The sequence below is a fragment of the Squalius cephalus genome (genome assembly GCF_949319135.1).
Source record: "Squalius cephalus genome assembly, chromosome: 9".
NCBI classification, from domain to species: domain Eukaryota; kingdom Metazoa; phylum Chordata; class Actinopteri; order Cypriniformes; family Leuciscidae; genus Squalius; species Squalius cephalus.
This window is the reverse complement of record NC_137130.1, coordinates 2,742,671-2,759,681: the sequence shown is the minus strand read 5'-3', so window position 1 is coordinate 2,759,681 and position 17,011 is coordinate 2,742,671. Positions and strand designations below refer to the sequence as shown.

Here is a 17,011-nt window from a genome sequence, read left to right as displayed (position 1 = left end):
TAATCGTAATGGTTTTAAAAATTGACTTTTTTTTAATGCATATTCAATTTTCTCCTTTTGATTTTTTGCTTGAAATACGACCTGCACGTGTTGAGTGGTTTGGTGAGATTCACCGTTGCACGTTACAGCATGGACTGAACTTTTAAAAGTGCTCTTATTTGGCCTTGTATTTTGTGTTGTTCTTTTTCTTCATCTTTTTTGTTTGTTTGTTTGTTCTCTCCTAACACCGCTTGTCTGTCACTCTTGTCAAGTTGGCCGACTCCAGTGACGAGGTAAAATCAGCAACATCTGACACTATATGATTCCCCACCATTCACTGCAACAACAAAAAAAACCAATAATGTTCTTCCTCAGTATTTTTGTCTTGTTTTCCAGGGCAAACATTCTCAAATCAAGATACATTTACTGAAAAAGCAAAATGAGGTTTTGATGAAAACAAGAAAAAATATCTGCCATTGGGGTCCAAAAAATGATCTAAATTTTTAAAATAAACAAGATTATTTTTCTGACCCCATTTGCATTCTTGTTTTAGGCATAATCTCACTTTATCTGGACAGATTTCAGATATCAAGACTTAATATCTTCAGTCATTTCGCTTCACAAGTAAATGTTTAGATATTTGTACTGGAAAACAGGACAGAAATACTAAACAAGAAAAACATTTTATTGCAGTGTTTCAGACAGATGTTGATGTCAATGAGGAACACAGTCTGTAGAATCTGAACGTCTGTCACTAATCGCTGCTTTTGGATTTTTTTTTTATCCTCTCTTTGATTCGTTCACATTCTGTGCGCATTCAGGGCTTCCTGATGGACGTGGAGGTTTGTTTATAGACGCGTCTCAGTGCTATAGAGATAGTTAGTGATGTTCTTCGTGTGTAGAGCAGTCATTTCAGTGCACGTGCTTTAGCTCATGCCTCGTTGTGTGATTAAACAAAAAACATCCCTGTAATAAATTGTGTTACTGTCATCATGTGATTTTCTGTGCAGATGGACGTCACGTCACATCATAGGTCGTTCTGAATCCAGAATGTGCATTTTCTCAGCGTTCTTTCGCCACGTTCAGTCTCTGAGATGTGAACAGACATTTGCTAATTTGCAATCAGCTTTGCAATTAGTGAAATTTGTTCCTGTACGGAGGGAAAAAAAATAGATTGTGTCAATTTGCTTCACTCCTGCAGTCTCAAAACGCTCATTTAAGTCTCACCGAGAGCATTTGTTGAGAAGCGTCTTTGCTTTGTTGCTCCTTGACTCTCTGGTAAAAGACAAATAGGTTTATGTAATGTTGTAAGCTTAGCTTATTATAAAAACATGTTAGCTTTATGCATACAGCACTTTATGCAGTTCAGATTAGCCACGTCCACACTAAAGATTTAGGAGTGACACCGAAATAAAATTTGAGAGTGAATCCCCTTGTTGATTGACAGAGTGGGAACCACATCAACCTTCTGGCATCTTGTTTGTTTGGTAATATTGGTTAATAATACAGCGACCAAAGACTCGTTGGCCTGGTTTCACAGACAAGGCTTTGATTAAACCAGGATTAGGCCTTCGTTCAATTAGGACATTCATGTAAACATTACTGGCGTAAATCTTGAGACAAAACTATGGCACTGATGTATTTTAAGATCTGTCAGTGCAAGTTGCTTTCAGTTTAAAAAAAAAAGCATTTTAGTCTGGGGCTAGCTTTAGTCTTGTCTGAAACCGGCTAGTCATGTTCTGCAATTTGTGTTTTGTTTCTGCTTCTCAGAGGAAGTGCATGTCTACTTATTATAAGCGCTTCTGAGCTTGTTGCGTGATCTTGTCTCGTAAAGCGATCCAGTTTATGGAGTAAATAAAATAGGAACGTGCGATATTTTGGACTTGTTTTAAATATAAAGCTTTTGAATTTATCTTAGTTTACTGTGAGGTCGTTCTTATTTTTTCTAGCAAGATCTTGCAACACGAATGAGTCAAGACTCTTTCCCTGTGACTTTCTTGCACTGCACACGCATTTAATTACGTAATTAACAACTAGTTCGGTTTCGTTCACACAGAAGATTTAGGGCCCTATCATACACCCGGTGCAATGCAGTACCAGCGCGACGTAAGTGTGTTTTGCTAGTTTCAGCGTGACGCAGTTTTCATTTTCACGTCCTGCGCCACGTTTAAATAGCAAATGCATTTGTGCGCCCATGGGCTGCTGGTCTGAAAACGAGGAGTGTGTTCAGGCGCATTGCTGGAGCATTGCTATTTGGGTCCACAACACTTTGTCCTGTAGATGGTCTCGCTTTAACCAAGCGCACGAGCAGATCCGTTTGCTCGCTAGAGAATCGTTAAGTTTTTCCGTTTGCAAATTCCGCCATGCAAATAGCGAATCCGCCATGACGCGAGCGCAACTGGCTTTTAAAGGGAATGGGAGAAGAGACTCTGATTGGTTTATTGCACGTTACACCCAAAACACACCCATTACTTATTAAGAGTATATCGACAATACACACCCATTACTCATTAAGAGAATATGGACAAAACACACCCATTACTCATTAATAGAATATGGACAAAACACACCCATTACTCATTAAGAGTATATCGACAATACACACCCATTACTCATTAATAGAATATGGACAAAACACACCCATTACTCATTAAGAGAATAGAGACAACCCTTTTAGACCATGCGCCGGGAGAACCGACCATTTTTCCCGCCGTTAAACTAGCAAAAGTGGATTCGGACACGCCATAAATGCACTTTACGCTTAGATCGTTAAAATAGGGCCCTCAATGTTGATTCAGTTCATTTCAATAACAGTGTCGATCTTGCACAATCAAATCAATTATAAAACAATAAATACAAGGAATGCAAAAAGTGCTGCACGGGGTGTAACTTCAGTATCTCGGTGCTCTCTGGGTGTAGGGATGATTCCACTCAATCCAACAATCCAAGACACTTGAACAATTAGTTTTAGAAAAAAATAAAGTTATAAATGCCTCATTCATAAAAAGCCTTTATTTTTTCATGGCTTAGATTTTAAAAACAGGTGACAATCAATTAGTCACAACAACGATCATCTGGTCATGCGGCACAGGACAAACAGAAGAGACAAAGTTCAAGAAAATATGTATTTCTTACAATTATAAAACAAATTCGATTCAGGTATAAAGCAGATCTGTTTTCAGAAAAAAAAATCCTTTATGAAAAAGCCTGATGTGTTTTGTGCGCTGATGTGTTCAGGCCGCCCTGTTGGCTCCGATGGAGGAAGAAACGGGACGTTTGGGAGGAACGGATGACAGGAAAGCGGTTCCGGATTTTCCGCCCGCCGCTGGACGGGAGATTCTCCTTCGGACCTGCGTCCCTCGACCCGCGCCGTTCTCCAAAGCCCTGCCCCAGCGCCTCTTCTGCGTGCTCATGCGGGACGAGTTCAGGCTCGCCGGGGCCTTTTCATCCGACACCTCGTTCTTCTGAGCGCATCCGTCGTGTGCGGGACGGGCTGGTTAAATGGGACACGGCTTTAGAGATATCAGCGAATGGTAATGGTGTCTCCTGCTGTTCTTACAGAGTTGAAACATTGCACATGTAATCACGGGAAACGGCTGTTTCTGGATTGGCCCTCAAGGCAACTGCTCTTCTGAGGGTCTCATCACCTTCGCTTGGATGTTAAAATGGTTTTATATCTGGTGGGTTTTCACACATGCTAATAATATCAGTTCCCCTACTGTGTGTTTGATGAGAAAAGCTTTAGATTGACTACTCAATGCTTCGCCTTAGGAAACATCATCAGAACACACACACACACACACACACACACATTACTCACTGACTAGTAGTAGTAAATTAAAAAAAGCTGAGATCATGTAGCATTTAGCATCATTGTACCGGTTTCTGTCTCGGATCAGAGGTGAGATCACGTCGAGTGCGTTCAGACGTTTATGTATCGATTCGCTCTTGTGCTTCTGCTTTTTCCTTCGCCAGACCGTCAGTCGCTTTCTGCTAATGACATTAATGTAGACGTCTGTCTGATGATGTATTGTCAGTCTGTGATATTATCTATCTCATGCATTTGACCAGATCTAAATGTCAAACCAATATGATCATCTGCATTGTAAGACTGTCCTAATTCAGTCGCACATTTGACTTGATGAAAATAATAAAATGTCTGAACATAATTAGGCTTTCCAGCCAAACTTGTTATTGTCGTTGTTCTCGTTTCATGATCATTGCCTCATTAGCGCTTTGTGCCGCTCGCGGTGCTTTAATTGCATTAAGGGCTTTAAATGAACGCTGACGTTAGATCGTTAATACGGGACGTTAGTTTGGGGAACTTCTGCTCCGGATCAGACGAGTGCATCGCGATTCTGTTTCAGCTGATGAATAACTCTCTATGACGTCTTACGACCCCAGAAACTTTCACACAGAGATTGATAACAATAACAATATAATGACAACTATATCAGCGTCCACACCTACTTTGATTATTAAGGATGGATTCTGATTGGCTGTCAATGTTTTTATTGTTCATTATCTGGGGGAAAAAAAACGTTCTGAAAGTGATTCCAACGATATCGTTCCTCTGTGCGAAAAAACACCCGATTTTTAATTCAAAGCAAGAAAGGTAACAATAATTATATCAGCGTTTGCTGGATGATGTCGTTAGGTTTATTATAAGCACGCTGTCTGTCGCTTTAAATGCTTGAGCTCTTTAAAACAGGATGGATTCTGATTGGCTCTCGTTCATCAGCTGGGGGGGGGGGGGGGGGGGGGGCAGGGGGGGGGGTTTACACAACACCGTTTTCAACTCAAAACTTTCTGTGTTTTGGCCGTTCATTTACTCGACAACAGCATTTTAAGGGCCTGAAAACACAAACTTTGGAAAAAACGGGTTTCAAAAGAGCAAGTTTTTGAAAACGATAGTTAACTAAAAAAACGTGAATTTGTGAAAACGGTGACGTCATGCGCATGCGTGTTCAGTCAAAGTGACATCGCCATCTACTGGCCTGGCAGCAGAATACGCCATTTTTAATCATTTTCACGAATACGTGTGAATGTTTTGACAGTCAGTGCCATAAATACATTAATAATTTTGTAATATGTTCCTTAGATTAAGAGTGATTTTGATAAATGTATATCTTGTGTTATCTGTATTGTATCACGTGATTTTTACTAGTGTTATACGCGTTACGTCTACGTAATAATTTTGAAGAACAGTAGTAAGGTAGAAGGAAGGGTTGGTGCTAGACAGACGTTTGACTGTGGAAAAGGCTAGAATTTATGTTTTTGGACCAGGAATAAGTGTATAATAGTTTTTGAGTTTGATTTCTCTTAAAAGAAAAAAGTAAAGCTTTACAAGACTTGTTATGGATTCACACGTCAAATCCTTTGAGCAACACCCTTGTGAAAATGGCTAAATTGAATTTAATAAACTTTGTTACCTAGCTTTTCTAGTAGCCTTCAGTAAATTAACGTGTCTAAGAAAATGATTTATAAAACATGAATATCAGTTGACCCTGTGTTTGCTTTCTACACTGACAGATGAAGACAAGAGAGAGCAGGTATTGATAAGTAATCTACTGCCCACTGACATGGTTTTAAAGCTATTGTTATTCAAAAATGTTGGGCTTCAAATGTCTTGAAATGCACATATGTAGATCAGAGAAATCCACATTTTCTTGGGGAGGATTTAATATATTAGGATATGATTTAAAGTCGCCCTGTGGTGAAATCCAGCGTTTAATGTTGTTTATGTGTCTATATGGTGTTTTTAATATGCTTTAAGACAAACCATGTGTAAATTCATAAGTCGACACCATTGCTGAGTATTTCCTCCTTAAAACTGCAGTGAACCAAAGACAGTCTCAAAAACACATGCTTTGAAATCGCTGGTGTTTCTGACGTCACAAACGACCTTGTAACCAATCAGATCAACCTGTGATCGTCAACGAGTGGATCGCTGAGTGAGTGAGTGGAGGCGGGGCTCATTTGCATATTCATAGAATTGCGTATACTAAATGAGGCAAGGGTGTCAAGTTATATTCAAGCTATTTTAAGGCATAAAGAAATTCTCCATTGTGTTTGACTTAAAGAAAGTCATACACACCTACTATGGCTTAAGGGTGAGTGAATTTTTTTTTTTTTTTTTTTTTTTGGAGTGAACTTATCCTTTAAGCGTAAAAGTTGTTACTGTTTCTGGAAACCTGTTTGCTTTGACCTCATATTTATACCATGCATTTATGCTTTTAATGTGTTGTAGCCTGGAATATTTTTATGTTTTATCTATTATACTCCTACGGTCGAACACATAGATGGGCTACTATGAATGGGCCCTTATAGTTATCATCCTTGTTGCGCACGGGCCTTTATGCATTTATCCAATGCGACTCTGCATTAAAGCTGTCATTTATTTGTCATATTAACGCACGGTGTTGTTGATCTCACGCCCTTCTGTTGTGATCAGCAGGAAAACTTTATTTTCAGCACTTTATCTTGCGCCGATTGCGCTCAGTTTTAGGCTACTCTGCGGTTGCGAGCGGGAGACAGCTTGAGATCTCGCTGGCTTTGGCACCGTGCGATCGGTGCCGTGGGAGAAGCGCTTCACAGCTTGATGATCGGTGTCTGCTGGCTGGTCCCGTAGCGTTTCCATAAACAGAGATATGGCTGTGAAACGCTTTAACACCCGGAGCTCCGCTTATCATGGTTCTTGTTGCCATGGCGACGTTCAGCACTTCCCCCGTTTCCAACCGGCTCCCCTCTTTTTTTTTCCCGTTTGGTGTTTGGCAACGCACACGCGTCGAGGAGAGCGCGTCGAGGAGGAGCGTGTGGGCGTCGGAGCGCACGCACACCCCCGCCGGTCTCTTCGGGACGACGGGCAGATTTTCACACACATGTCTGTGTGTGGAGGATGGAGGCCTTGTTATTTTGAATTCCCTTTTCGAGGGCCAACCAAACCTTGTCCAAAATCAAACGCGCGAAAAACACAAAAGTTGATGCGGTGCGTAAAATGGAGGCGGCGACGGCAACAACAAAAGGAGGTTCAGAACTTCTGCCTTTGTTCCAGTTTGAAAGCTCTTCTCTCCTCCTAGCCAAACACGGATGAGATGTTACAATAACTTTAGAGCAGAGGAAAAAAAAAATGTGCAAACCCATTTTTCACAAAGTTTTTGCTCTACTTTTAAACTGTATTCCCGCTCAGTGTCGTCTCCCTCTTTTTCCTCCCGTTAAACCCCCTCCGAGGCGCACGGGCTTGTTGTCATAAATCACGCTGGCACTTCTCGGTTGGAGAAGACAGATGCGGCCCGGATAACGCGGATTACGAGCTGGATGCGGTGATTGAGTCTGTTACTCGGGACGGGTTACTTACTACAGTTGATGTCTAACACACTTCTTTGTTCTTAAACCCAAGTTATATAAAAATGTACTATAGTGTTTATTATCAATAATTTATCCGTGTACATCAGGGGTGCCCAATCCCCAGTCCTGCACAGTTCATCTCCAACCCTTAACACCCATACAAAAGGTAATTGTGACTTTTTATCTGAATTTAATCAGAAAGTCGCAATTGCGAGTTATAAAAACAGAAATGCATGATATAGCCTAAAGTCACTGCTGTTTGGTATAAAGTCAGAATATAGAGTCGTGATATAGAGTCGCAATTGCGTGTTATAAAGTCAGTTCTTGCTCGCAATTCTGACTTTTTTTCTAAATCTAATGTTTATATCTCGCAATTCTGACTTTATAACACGCAATTAAGAGTTATATCTGAAATCGAATACTTCCCTACTATATAGTATGCGAAAAACAGTACGCCAAAAGAGTAATATGGCCAAATAAATTGGCTGCATCCAAAATCACACACTTCCCTACTTTACAGTTTGACAAAAGAAGTATGTCCGAATTCACAAAGAGTAGGCAAAAAGTCCTCGGTTGACCTACTTCTCCCAGTGAGATTCTGAAGTGTGCATGTGATGGACACTTTACTATTCCATGAGGCCACGGGAGAGGATTTGTGAATGGCAGTAAAGCGACACAACTGATGCTGGTAGGTCACATGATAATGACATCATGGCAAATGTAGTAGCCTACGTCCATATTACATTCATACTACACACATTCATACTATATAGAACATACTTTTTAGCTGTCTAAAGTAATTACTTATTCAAATTAGTTATTGCTTATTCAAATTAGTTATTACATATTCAAATGGCAGTAAAGCAACGCAGCTGGTAGGTCATATCATGTGACTGTAACAACATGGCGGATGTAGTACGTCTGAATTTCATTCATACTACCCACATTTATATTATATAGATTGTACTTTTTTAACACTTGCATAGCAATTTCAAATGTAGTTCCTAGTATGTGATTTCAGACAGAAGTATTGCCTGTCACTGATTTATACTTCTGTATCCCTGTTCAGTTTACTGTATAGCAAAACATTTTTTATTTTATGCAAAAAATATATTTCATGAAATAGTTTGGACTCTAAAATTGCTAGAATCATTTATAAAAGATGAGTCTGGTCAGCTGTTTTTGTCTGTATAATGAAAGCCAATGGGGTCCAAAGTTGTTTGTTCTTCAACGTTCTTCAACATACAGGTATCGTCATTCACAGAAGAAAGTCAAACAGGTTTGAACAACATGAGGGCGAGTAAATTATGAGAGAATGATCATTTTTTGGGTGAACGATCCATTTTATTTTTAGCCTGTTTGTGTGTTAAACACTTATTGAAATGAATAGGTGGCACATAATAATGAAAACATGATCTGTTTGTACAGAGAGTGTTAGGTCAGCACTGGCCACAAAAAAAAAAAAAAAAATGGTTTGTGTGTGTAGGAAGTGCTATATAAGATTATCTAAATCTGGTTTTGTGCCTCAAATACCAACTCCCACATGCAATAGGTTGCATAAGCTTCGGTGTCAAGATCTCTTTAAAGTGAAAACCGCAAAGTCTTCTCAAACCAGCAGCTTATGTGTTAGAGATGCAATGTTTAACATTTATGAGCATCAGAACTGATTGTTTAAACAAACATAATTTTAGACCTAATTTTAAGATCATGAGGCCCGTACTGGTGGCTTTGACTCCTAAATGAATTCGCACTGGCCTCTTTCTGTGAGAGCCAGACGTGCAGATTAGTGTCAGGATTAACTGATTGCTAAATAGGAGCAGATAGGACTACGTAGGTGTTTCGTGCTTCACTGGTTCGGCTTCAGCTCCTCAAGCCAATCACAGGCCTCATGTTGCGTACGGCTTATATTCCCCATTATACCAGAGAAAGGACTAAATGCCATTACACAGCCGATCCTGTCCCATGACAGGCTGTGTTTTATGTGTCTGTGTGATGTTCAGGTTTGCTGATGTACTTGCTGTCCTGAAGATGATTCTCAGCAGTTCCAGAAAGCAGAATTAAGAGCGAGCGTGGGCTGATCATTGATGAAGAGAGCTAATGGACCCTTCGCCGATCTCCTGAAACGACTCAATGGAAGCCATAAAACCTCAGCTCTCTATTCTCTACCTCTACCCCTATTCTCGTATGCAAAAAAAAAAAAATTGTTAGTATTTTTCAAGTAAAAATATCTAAGCATTCTTAAATCAACATGCATTTACTTGAGGAGCAAACTGACTGAAGCTATTTAGTCTTGTTTTCTGAAAAGGAGGCAAAATGATGTGAGTTTTTGCTTAAAACAAGAACAAATATCTGCCAATGGGGTCAGAAAAATAAACTTGTTTCCCCTTCTGACTCATTCATTTTGATTTTAATCTAATCTGGAAAACAGGACAAAGGCACTGTCCCATGTTCAGAAGTGACCCTGTTCTCTAGCATTCGTAAATGATTCCTCCAACCCGGTATGTTAAAGGGTTAGTTCACCCAAAAATGAAAATTCTTTCATTAATTACTCACCCTGATGTTGTTCCAAACCCATAATACTTTTGTCAACCTTTAATGAAATCTGAGAGCTTTCTTTCCCTCCATTGAAAGCTACACAACTGCCACTTGATGCTTCAAAAAGTTTATAAAAAGATTGTAAAACTAATCCATATGAATTGAGCGGTTTAGTCCAAATTTTCTGGAGACTCGATCACTTTATTATGATTAACTAATTTAATTTAGGCTTTTATTCACATGTAAACATTGATAAGCGAACATAAGCAGAAGTTCAAACGTACTTGATGCACGAGAACAAACCACTTCCTGAAGCTCAAACGTGCTGCGTAACACGAGAATGAACCTCATTGGTTCTTGCTGAAGCTCGAAGATGCGTAACACGAGAATGAACCTCATTGGTTCTTGCAGAAGCTCAAACGTGATGCGTAACATGAGAATGAACCTCATTGGTTCTTGCAGAAGCTCAAACGTTCTGCGTAACACGAGAATGAACCTCATTGGTCCTTGCTGAAGCTCAAATGTGATGCGTAACATGAGAATGAACCTCATTGGTCCTTGCTGAAGCTCAAATGTGATGCGTAACATGAGAATGAACCTCATTGGTCCTTGCTGAAGCTCAAATGTGATGCGTAACATGAGAATGAACCTCATTGGTCCTTGCTGAAGCTCAAATGTGATGCGTAACATGAGAATGAACCTCATTGGTCCTTGCCGAAGCTCAAACGTGATGCGTAACATGAGAATGAACCTCATTGGTCCTTGCCGAAGCTCAAATGTGATGCGTAACATGAGAATGAACCTCATTGGTTCTTGCTGAAGCTCAAACGTGATGCGTAACACTAGAATGAACCTCATTGGTCCTTGCCGAAGCTCAAACGTGATGCGTAACATGAGAATGAACCTCATTGGTCCTTGCTGAAGCTCAAATGTGATGCGTAACATGAGAATGAACCTCATTGGTCTTTGCTGAAGCTCAAATGTGATGCGTAACATGAGAATGAACCTCATTGGTCCTTGCCGAAGCTCAAACGTGATGCGTAACATGAGAATGAACCTCATTGGTCCTTGCCGAAGCTCAAACGTGATGCGTAACATGAGAATGAACCTCATTGGTCCTTGCCGAAGCTCAAATGTGATGCGTAACATGAGAATGAACCTCATTGGTCCTTGCCGAAGCTCAAATGTGATGCGTAACATGAGAATGAACCTCATTGGTCCTTGCCGAAGCTCAAACGTGATGCGTAACATGAGAATGAACCTCATTGGTCCTTGCTGAAGCTCAAATGTGATGCGTAACATGAGAATGAACCTCATTGGTCCTTGCCGAAGCTCAAACGTGATGCGTAACATGAGAATGAACCTCACTGGTTCTTGCAGAAGCTCAAACGTGATGCGTAACACGAGAATGAACCTCATTGGTTCTTGCTGAAGCTCAAACGTGATGCGTAACACGAGAATGAACCTCATTGGTTCTTGCAGAAGCTCAAACGTGATGCGTAACATGAGAATGAACCTCATTGGTTCTTGCAGAAGCTCAAACGTTCTGCGTAACACGAGAATGAACCTCATTGGTTCTCGCTAAAGCTCAAACCTGCTGCGTAACACGAGAATGAACCTCATTGGTTCTCGCTAAAGCTCAAACATGCTGCATAACACGAGAATGAATCTCATTGGTTCTTGCTGAAGCTCAAACGTTCTGCGTAACACGAGAATGAATCTCATTGGTTCTTGCAGAAGCTCAAACGTGATGCGTAACATGAGAATGAACCTCATTGGTTCTTGCAGAAGCTCAAACGTGATGCGTAACATGAGAATGAACCTCATTGGTTCTTGCTGAAGCTCAAACGTGATGCGTAACACGAGAATGAACCTCATTGGTTCTTGCTGAAGCTCAAACGTGATGCGTAACATGAGAATGAACCTCATTGGTTCTTGCAGAAGCTCAAACGTGATGCGTAACATGAGAATGAACCTCATTGGTTCTTGCCGAAGCTCAAACGTGCTGCGTAACACGAGAATGAATCTCATTGGTTCTTGCAGAAGCTCAAACGTTCTGCGTAACACGAGAATGAACCTCATTGGTTCTTGCTGAAGCTCAAACGTTCTGCGTAACACGAGAATGAACCTCATTGGTTCTTGCTGAAGCTCAAACGTTCTGCGTAACACGAGAATGAACCTCATTGGTTCTTGCTGAAGCTCAAACGTTCTGCGTAACACGAGAATGAACCTCATTGGTTCTTGCTGAAGCTCAAACGTTCTGCGTAACACGAGAATGATCCTCATTGGTTCTTGCCGAAGCTCAAACGTGCTGCGTAACACGAGAATGAATCTCATTGGTTCTTGCAGAAGCTCAAACGTTCTGCGTAACACGAGAATGATCCTCATTGGTTCTTGCAGAAGCTCAAACGTGATGCGTAACATGAGAATGAACCTCATTGGTTCTTGCTGAAGCTCAAACGTGATGCGTAACACGAGAATGAACCTCATTGGTTCTTGCAGAAGCTCAAACGTGATGCGTAACATGAGAATGAACCTCATTGGTTCTTGCCGAAGCTCAAACGTTCTGCGTAACACGAGAATGAACCTCATTGGTTCTTGCCGAAGCTCAAACGTGCTGCGTAACACGAGAATGAATCTCATTGGTTCTTGCAGAAGCTCAAACGTGATGCGTAACATGAGAATGAACCTCATTGGTTCTTGCAGAAGCTCAAACGTGATGCGTAACATGAGAATGAACCTCATTGGTTCTTGCAGAAGCTCAAACGTGATGCGTAACACGAGAATGAACCTCATTGGTTCTTGCTGAAGCTCAAACGTGATGCGTAACACGAGAATGAACCTCATTGGTTCTTGCAGAAGCTCAAACATGCTGCGTAACACGAGAATGAACCTCATTGGTTCTCGCTAAAGCTCAAACGTGCTGCGTAACACGAGAATGAACATCATTGGTTCTTGCTGAAGCTCAAACGTTCTGTGTAACACGAGAATGAACCTCATTGGTTCTCGCTAAAGCTCAAACGTGCTGCGTAACACGAGAATGAATCTCATTGGTTCTTGCTGAAGCTCAAACGTTCTGCGTAACACGAGAATGAACCTCATTGGTTCTCGCTGAAGCTCAAACGTGCTGCGTAACACGAGAATGAACCTCATTGGTTCTTGCTGAAGCTCAAACGTTCTGCGTAACACGAGAATGAACCTCATTGGTTCTTGCTGAAGCTCAAATGTGCTGCGTAACACGAGAATGAATCTCATTGGTTCTTGCTGAAGCTCAAACGTTCTGCGTAACACGAGAATGAACCTCATTGGTTCTCGCTGAAGCTCAAACGTTCTGCACACGAGAATGAACCTCATTGGTTCTCGCTGAAGCTCAAACGTGCTGCGTAACACGAGAATGAATCTCATTGGTTCTCGCTGAAGCTCAAACGTTCTGCACACGAGAATGAACCTCATTGGTTCTCGCTGAAGCTCAAACGTGCTGCGTAACACGAGAATGAATCTCATTGGTTCTTGCTGAAGCTCAAACGTGCTGCGTAACACGAGAATGAACCTCATTGGTTCTCGCTGAAGCTCAAACGTGATGCGTAACACGAGAATGAACCTCATTGGTTCTCGCAGAAGCTCAAACGTGATGCGTAACACGAGAATGAACCTCATTGGTTCTCACAAAAGCTCAAACATGATGCGTAACACGAGAATGAACCTCATTGGTTCTCGCAAAAGCTCAAATGTGATGCGTAACACGAGAATGAACCTCATTGGTTCTTGCTGAAGCTCAAACGTGATGCGTAACACGAGAATGAACCTCATTGGTTCTCGCATGTCAAGCGAACATGCTTGAGCTTCTGTTTAACACAACTGATGTGTGAGTTGATGAATGTTTATATGTGAATAAAAGCCTAAATTAAATCTGTTCATCATATAAAGCGGTCGAGTCTCTTCAGAAAATTTGGACTAAACCGCTCAATAATTATATTGATTATTTTTACGATCTCTTTATGAACTTTTTGAAGCGTGGTTTGAAGTGGTACTTGCGTAGCTGTCAATGGAGGGACAGAAATCTCTCAGATTTCATGAAAGATGAACAAAAGTCTTACAGGTTTGGAACGACATCAGGGTTACAGAATATCCCTTTAAGTTTAAGAAATCTAGTTTATGATTTCCCACATCTGTGGCAGGAAAACAAGCGCTGTGGTGTCTGGAGAATTCAGACAATCATAGAGAGGTTTGGACGAGTGTAAATGTTGGCATTTCAAATGGGAGTCGTGACCCAGTGGGCCAGTTAGACACGCATCGATCCTCCTTTTGCAATGAGAGCCAGTAATTAGTCGGGATTTTCTGAGAAACACAAGGAAAGCCACCAAAGAGCGCAAGGAACGATTTTTCGGCCCCAAACACACACACACTCGCTCGGGTCACACTTGCACCAGTCCCATCATGCCCCGTACGATAGCATTTATTCCAGCCATTGATTTCTGAGAGGCCGCCTGTTGGGAATCTGCAGTTAAATGGCAAGCGTATCTCGATCCGACGACCCTTTAAACCGCTTTGAGCCCCATATCCCATTAAATCATGTCTTTCTTAGTCGCTTTCCCGTATCCCACCCCACACACACAGCATCCGTTCCTCCTACGCCGATCTCCCCTCACTCCTCCACCGGCATCTTGGCATTGTTACCGGGTTCCTGGGGGAAAACATCCCACACAGCTCCAAATGGTTTATCTTCTCTCAGCACAAAGCGGCAGATATCAGGAGAGAGTGTGTGTGTGTGTTGGTGTTTCTTTGCATGCCCTCCTCCTGCCTCCGTTTGTCAGCGTTTGAGCGGCCTCTCGCTTTCTGCATCACAGATCCGGGCCATTTCAACACGCCGCTTTTTGTAGTTGACAAGGAGTGTCAGAAGCGTGCGTTCGTCACCTGCGATTCACGCGCATTTCCTTCTTATTAATTTTCTCGTAACTGTTTTTGAGGGAGAAGCAGGAACAGGCCGTGTTTTTTTCATGCATGTTAAGGCATGACATGTTTTCAATGTTAAATGCATTGAATTGAATTGAACAGAAGGTGAGTTCATAGGCATACACTGCAATAAATGATGTTCTTCCTCAGGAAACATTCTTAAATCAAGATGCATTTACTGAATAAGTGAAATGACTTAAGATATGAACACTTGTTTTTTGAAAAATGCATCAATGAAGTGAGTTTATGCTGAAAACAAGAACAAATATCAGCAATGCAATTGTTTATTTTTCTGACCCCATTGGAAGATATTTTTTCTTGTTTTAAGCAGAAACTCTCTTCATTTTTCTTGCATCTTGATTTAAGAATGTTTAGATATTTGTACTGGAAAATAAGACAAAAAATACTAAGTAAGAAAATATATATTTTAGTGCTGGGCAATGATTAATCACATCCAAAATAAAATATTATGTAATTGTTTTACAAAATATATGTGTGTGTACTGTGTATAATTATTTTGTATATACACTCACCTAAAGGATTATTAGGAACACCTGTTCAATTTCTCATTAATGCAATTATCTAATCAACCAATCACATGGCAGTTGCTTCAATGCATTTAGGGGTGTGGTCCTGGTCAAGACAATCTCCTGAACTCCAAACTGAATGTCAGAATGGGAAAGAAAGGTGATTTAAGCAATTTTGAGCGTGGCATGGTTGTTGGTGCCAGACGGGCCGGTCTGAGTATTTCACAATCTGCTCAGTTACTGGGATTTTCACGCACAACCATTTCTAGGGTTTACAAAGAATGGTGTGAAAAGGGAAAAACATCCAGTATGCGGCAGTCCTGTGGGCGAAAATGCCTTGTTGATGCTAGAGGTCAGAGGAGAATGGGCCGACTGATTCAAGCTGATAGAAGAGCAACTTTGACTGAAATAACCACTCGTTACAACCGAGGTATGCAGCAAAGCATTTGTGAAGCCACAACACACACAACCTTGAGGTGGATGGGCTACAACAGCAGAAGACCCCACCGGGTACCACTCATCTCCACTACAAATAGGAAAAAGAGGCTACAATTTGCACGAGCTCACCAAAATTGGACAGTTGAAGACTGGAAAAATGTTGCCTGGTCTGATGAGTCTCGATTTCTGTTAAAACATTCAGATGGTAGAGTCAGAATTTGGCGTAAACAGAATGAGAACATGGATCCATCATGCCTTGTTACCACTGTGCAGGCTGGTGGTGGTGGTGTAATGGTGTGGGGGATGTTTTCTTGGCTCACTTTAGGCCCCTTAGTGCCAATTGGGCATCGTTTAAATGCCACGGCCTACCTGAGCATTGTTTCTGACCATGTCCATCCCTTTATGACCACCATGTACCCATCCTCTGATGGCTACTTCCAGCAGGATAATGCACCATGTCACAAAGCTCGAATCATTTCAAATTGGTTTCTTGAACATGACAATGAGTTCACTGTACTAAAATGGCCCCCACAGTCACCAGATCTCAACCCAATAGAGTATCTTTGGGATGTGGTGGAACGGGAGCTTCGTGCCCTGGATGTGCATCCCACAAATCTCCATCAACTGCAAGATGCTATCCTATCAATATGGGCCAACATTTCTAAAGAATGCTTTCAGCACCTTGTTGAATCAATGCCACGTAGAATTAAGGCAGTTCTGAAGGCGAAAGGGGGTCAAACACAGTATTAGTATGGTGTTCCTAATAACTTTATCTTATTCACCGTATCCCCCAGAGTTAGATAAGTCCACACACACCCTTCTCATCTCCGTGCGTGCCGTAACTCTGTCTGACGCACCCACCGCTAGCCTAACTTAGCACATACTGGGAGCTATATTCTCAGAAGGCGAAGCACTGCTACTTCTGCAGAGTGATTAGCGCAAGACCTGAAAAGCACCGTTGTTACTTCCGTCAACAAAACCAACGTGACTAGCTAGCTAGTAGCTAGCGAGCAAATCCCTCCGCCCAAGTAGCAGTGCTTCGCCTTCTGAGAATATGGTTCCCAGTATGTATATGGTTAGAAGATGGCTGTGTCTCATGTGACCTTGTTATTCGTACACGCTGTGACTATACAAATCACAACATGTAAATAGGAAAATGTTGGCGTTATTTTGTCACTTATTGGGAGCGGTATGCTAGCTGGAGCCGTTTACCTCCAGTCTTTGTGCTAAGC

At 41.4% G+C, this 17,011-nt stretch overlaps 1 protein-coding gene across 2 annotated transcripts in view; it reads left to right on the top strand.

The window, feature by feature from the left end:
* Positions 1–4,171, top strand: part of rab3gap1 (RAB3 GTPase activating protein subunit 1) — a 57,881-nt gene extending 53,710 nt beyond the window's left edge. The window contains exons 24-25 of one of the 2 annotated variants that reach the window (XM_079881878.1): positions 252–272; positions 3,217–4,171. In XM_079881878.1, coding sequence (XP_079738004.1) covers positions 252–272; positions 3,217–3,447 — 252 coding nt within the window. In that variant the 3' untranslated portion in view covers positions 3,448–4,171. The remainder of the gene's footprint in view (positions 1–251; positions 273–3,216) is intronic. The other variant, XM_079881879.1, reaches the window with a different exon arrangement.
* The last annotated feature ends 12,840 nt before the right edge of the window (positions 4,172–17,011 follow it).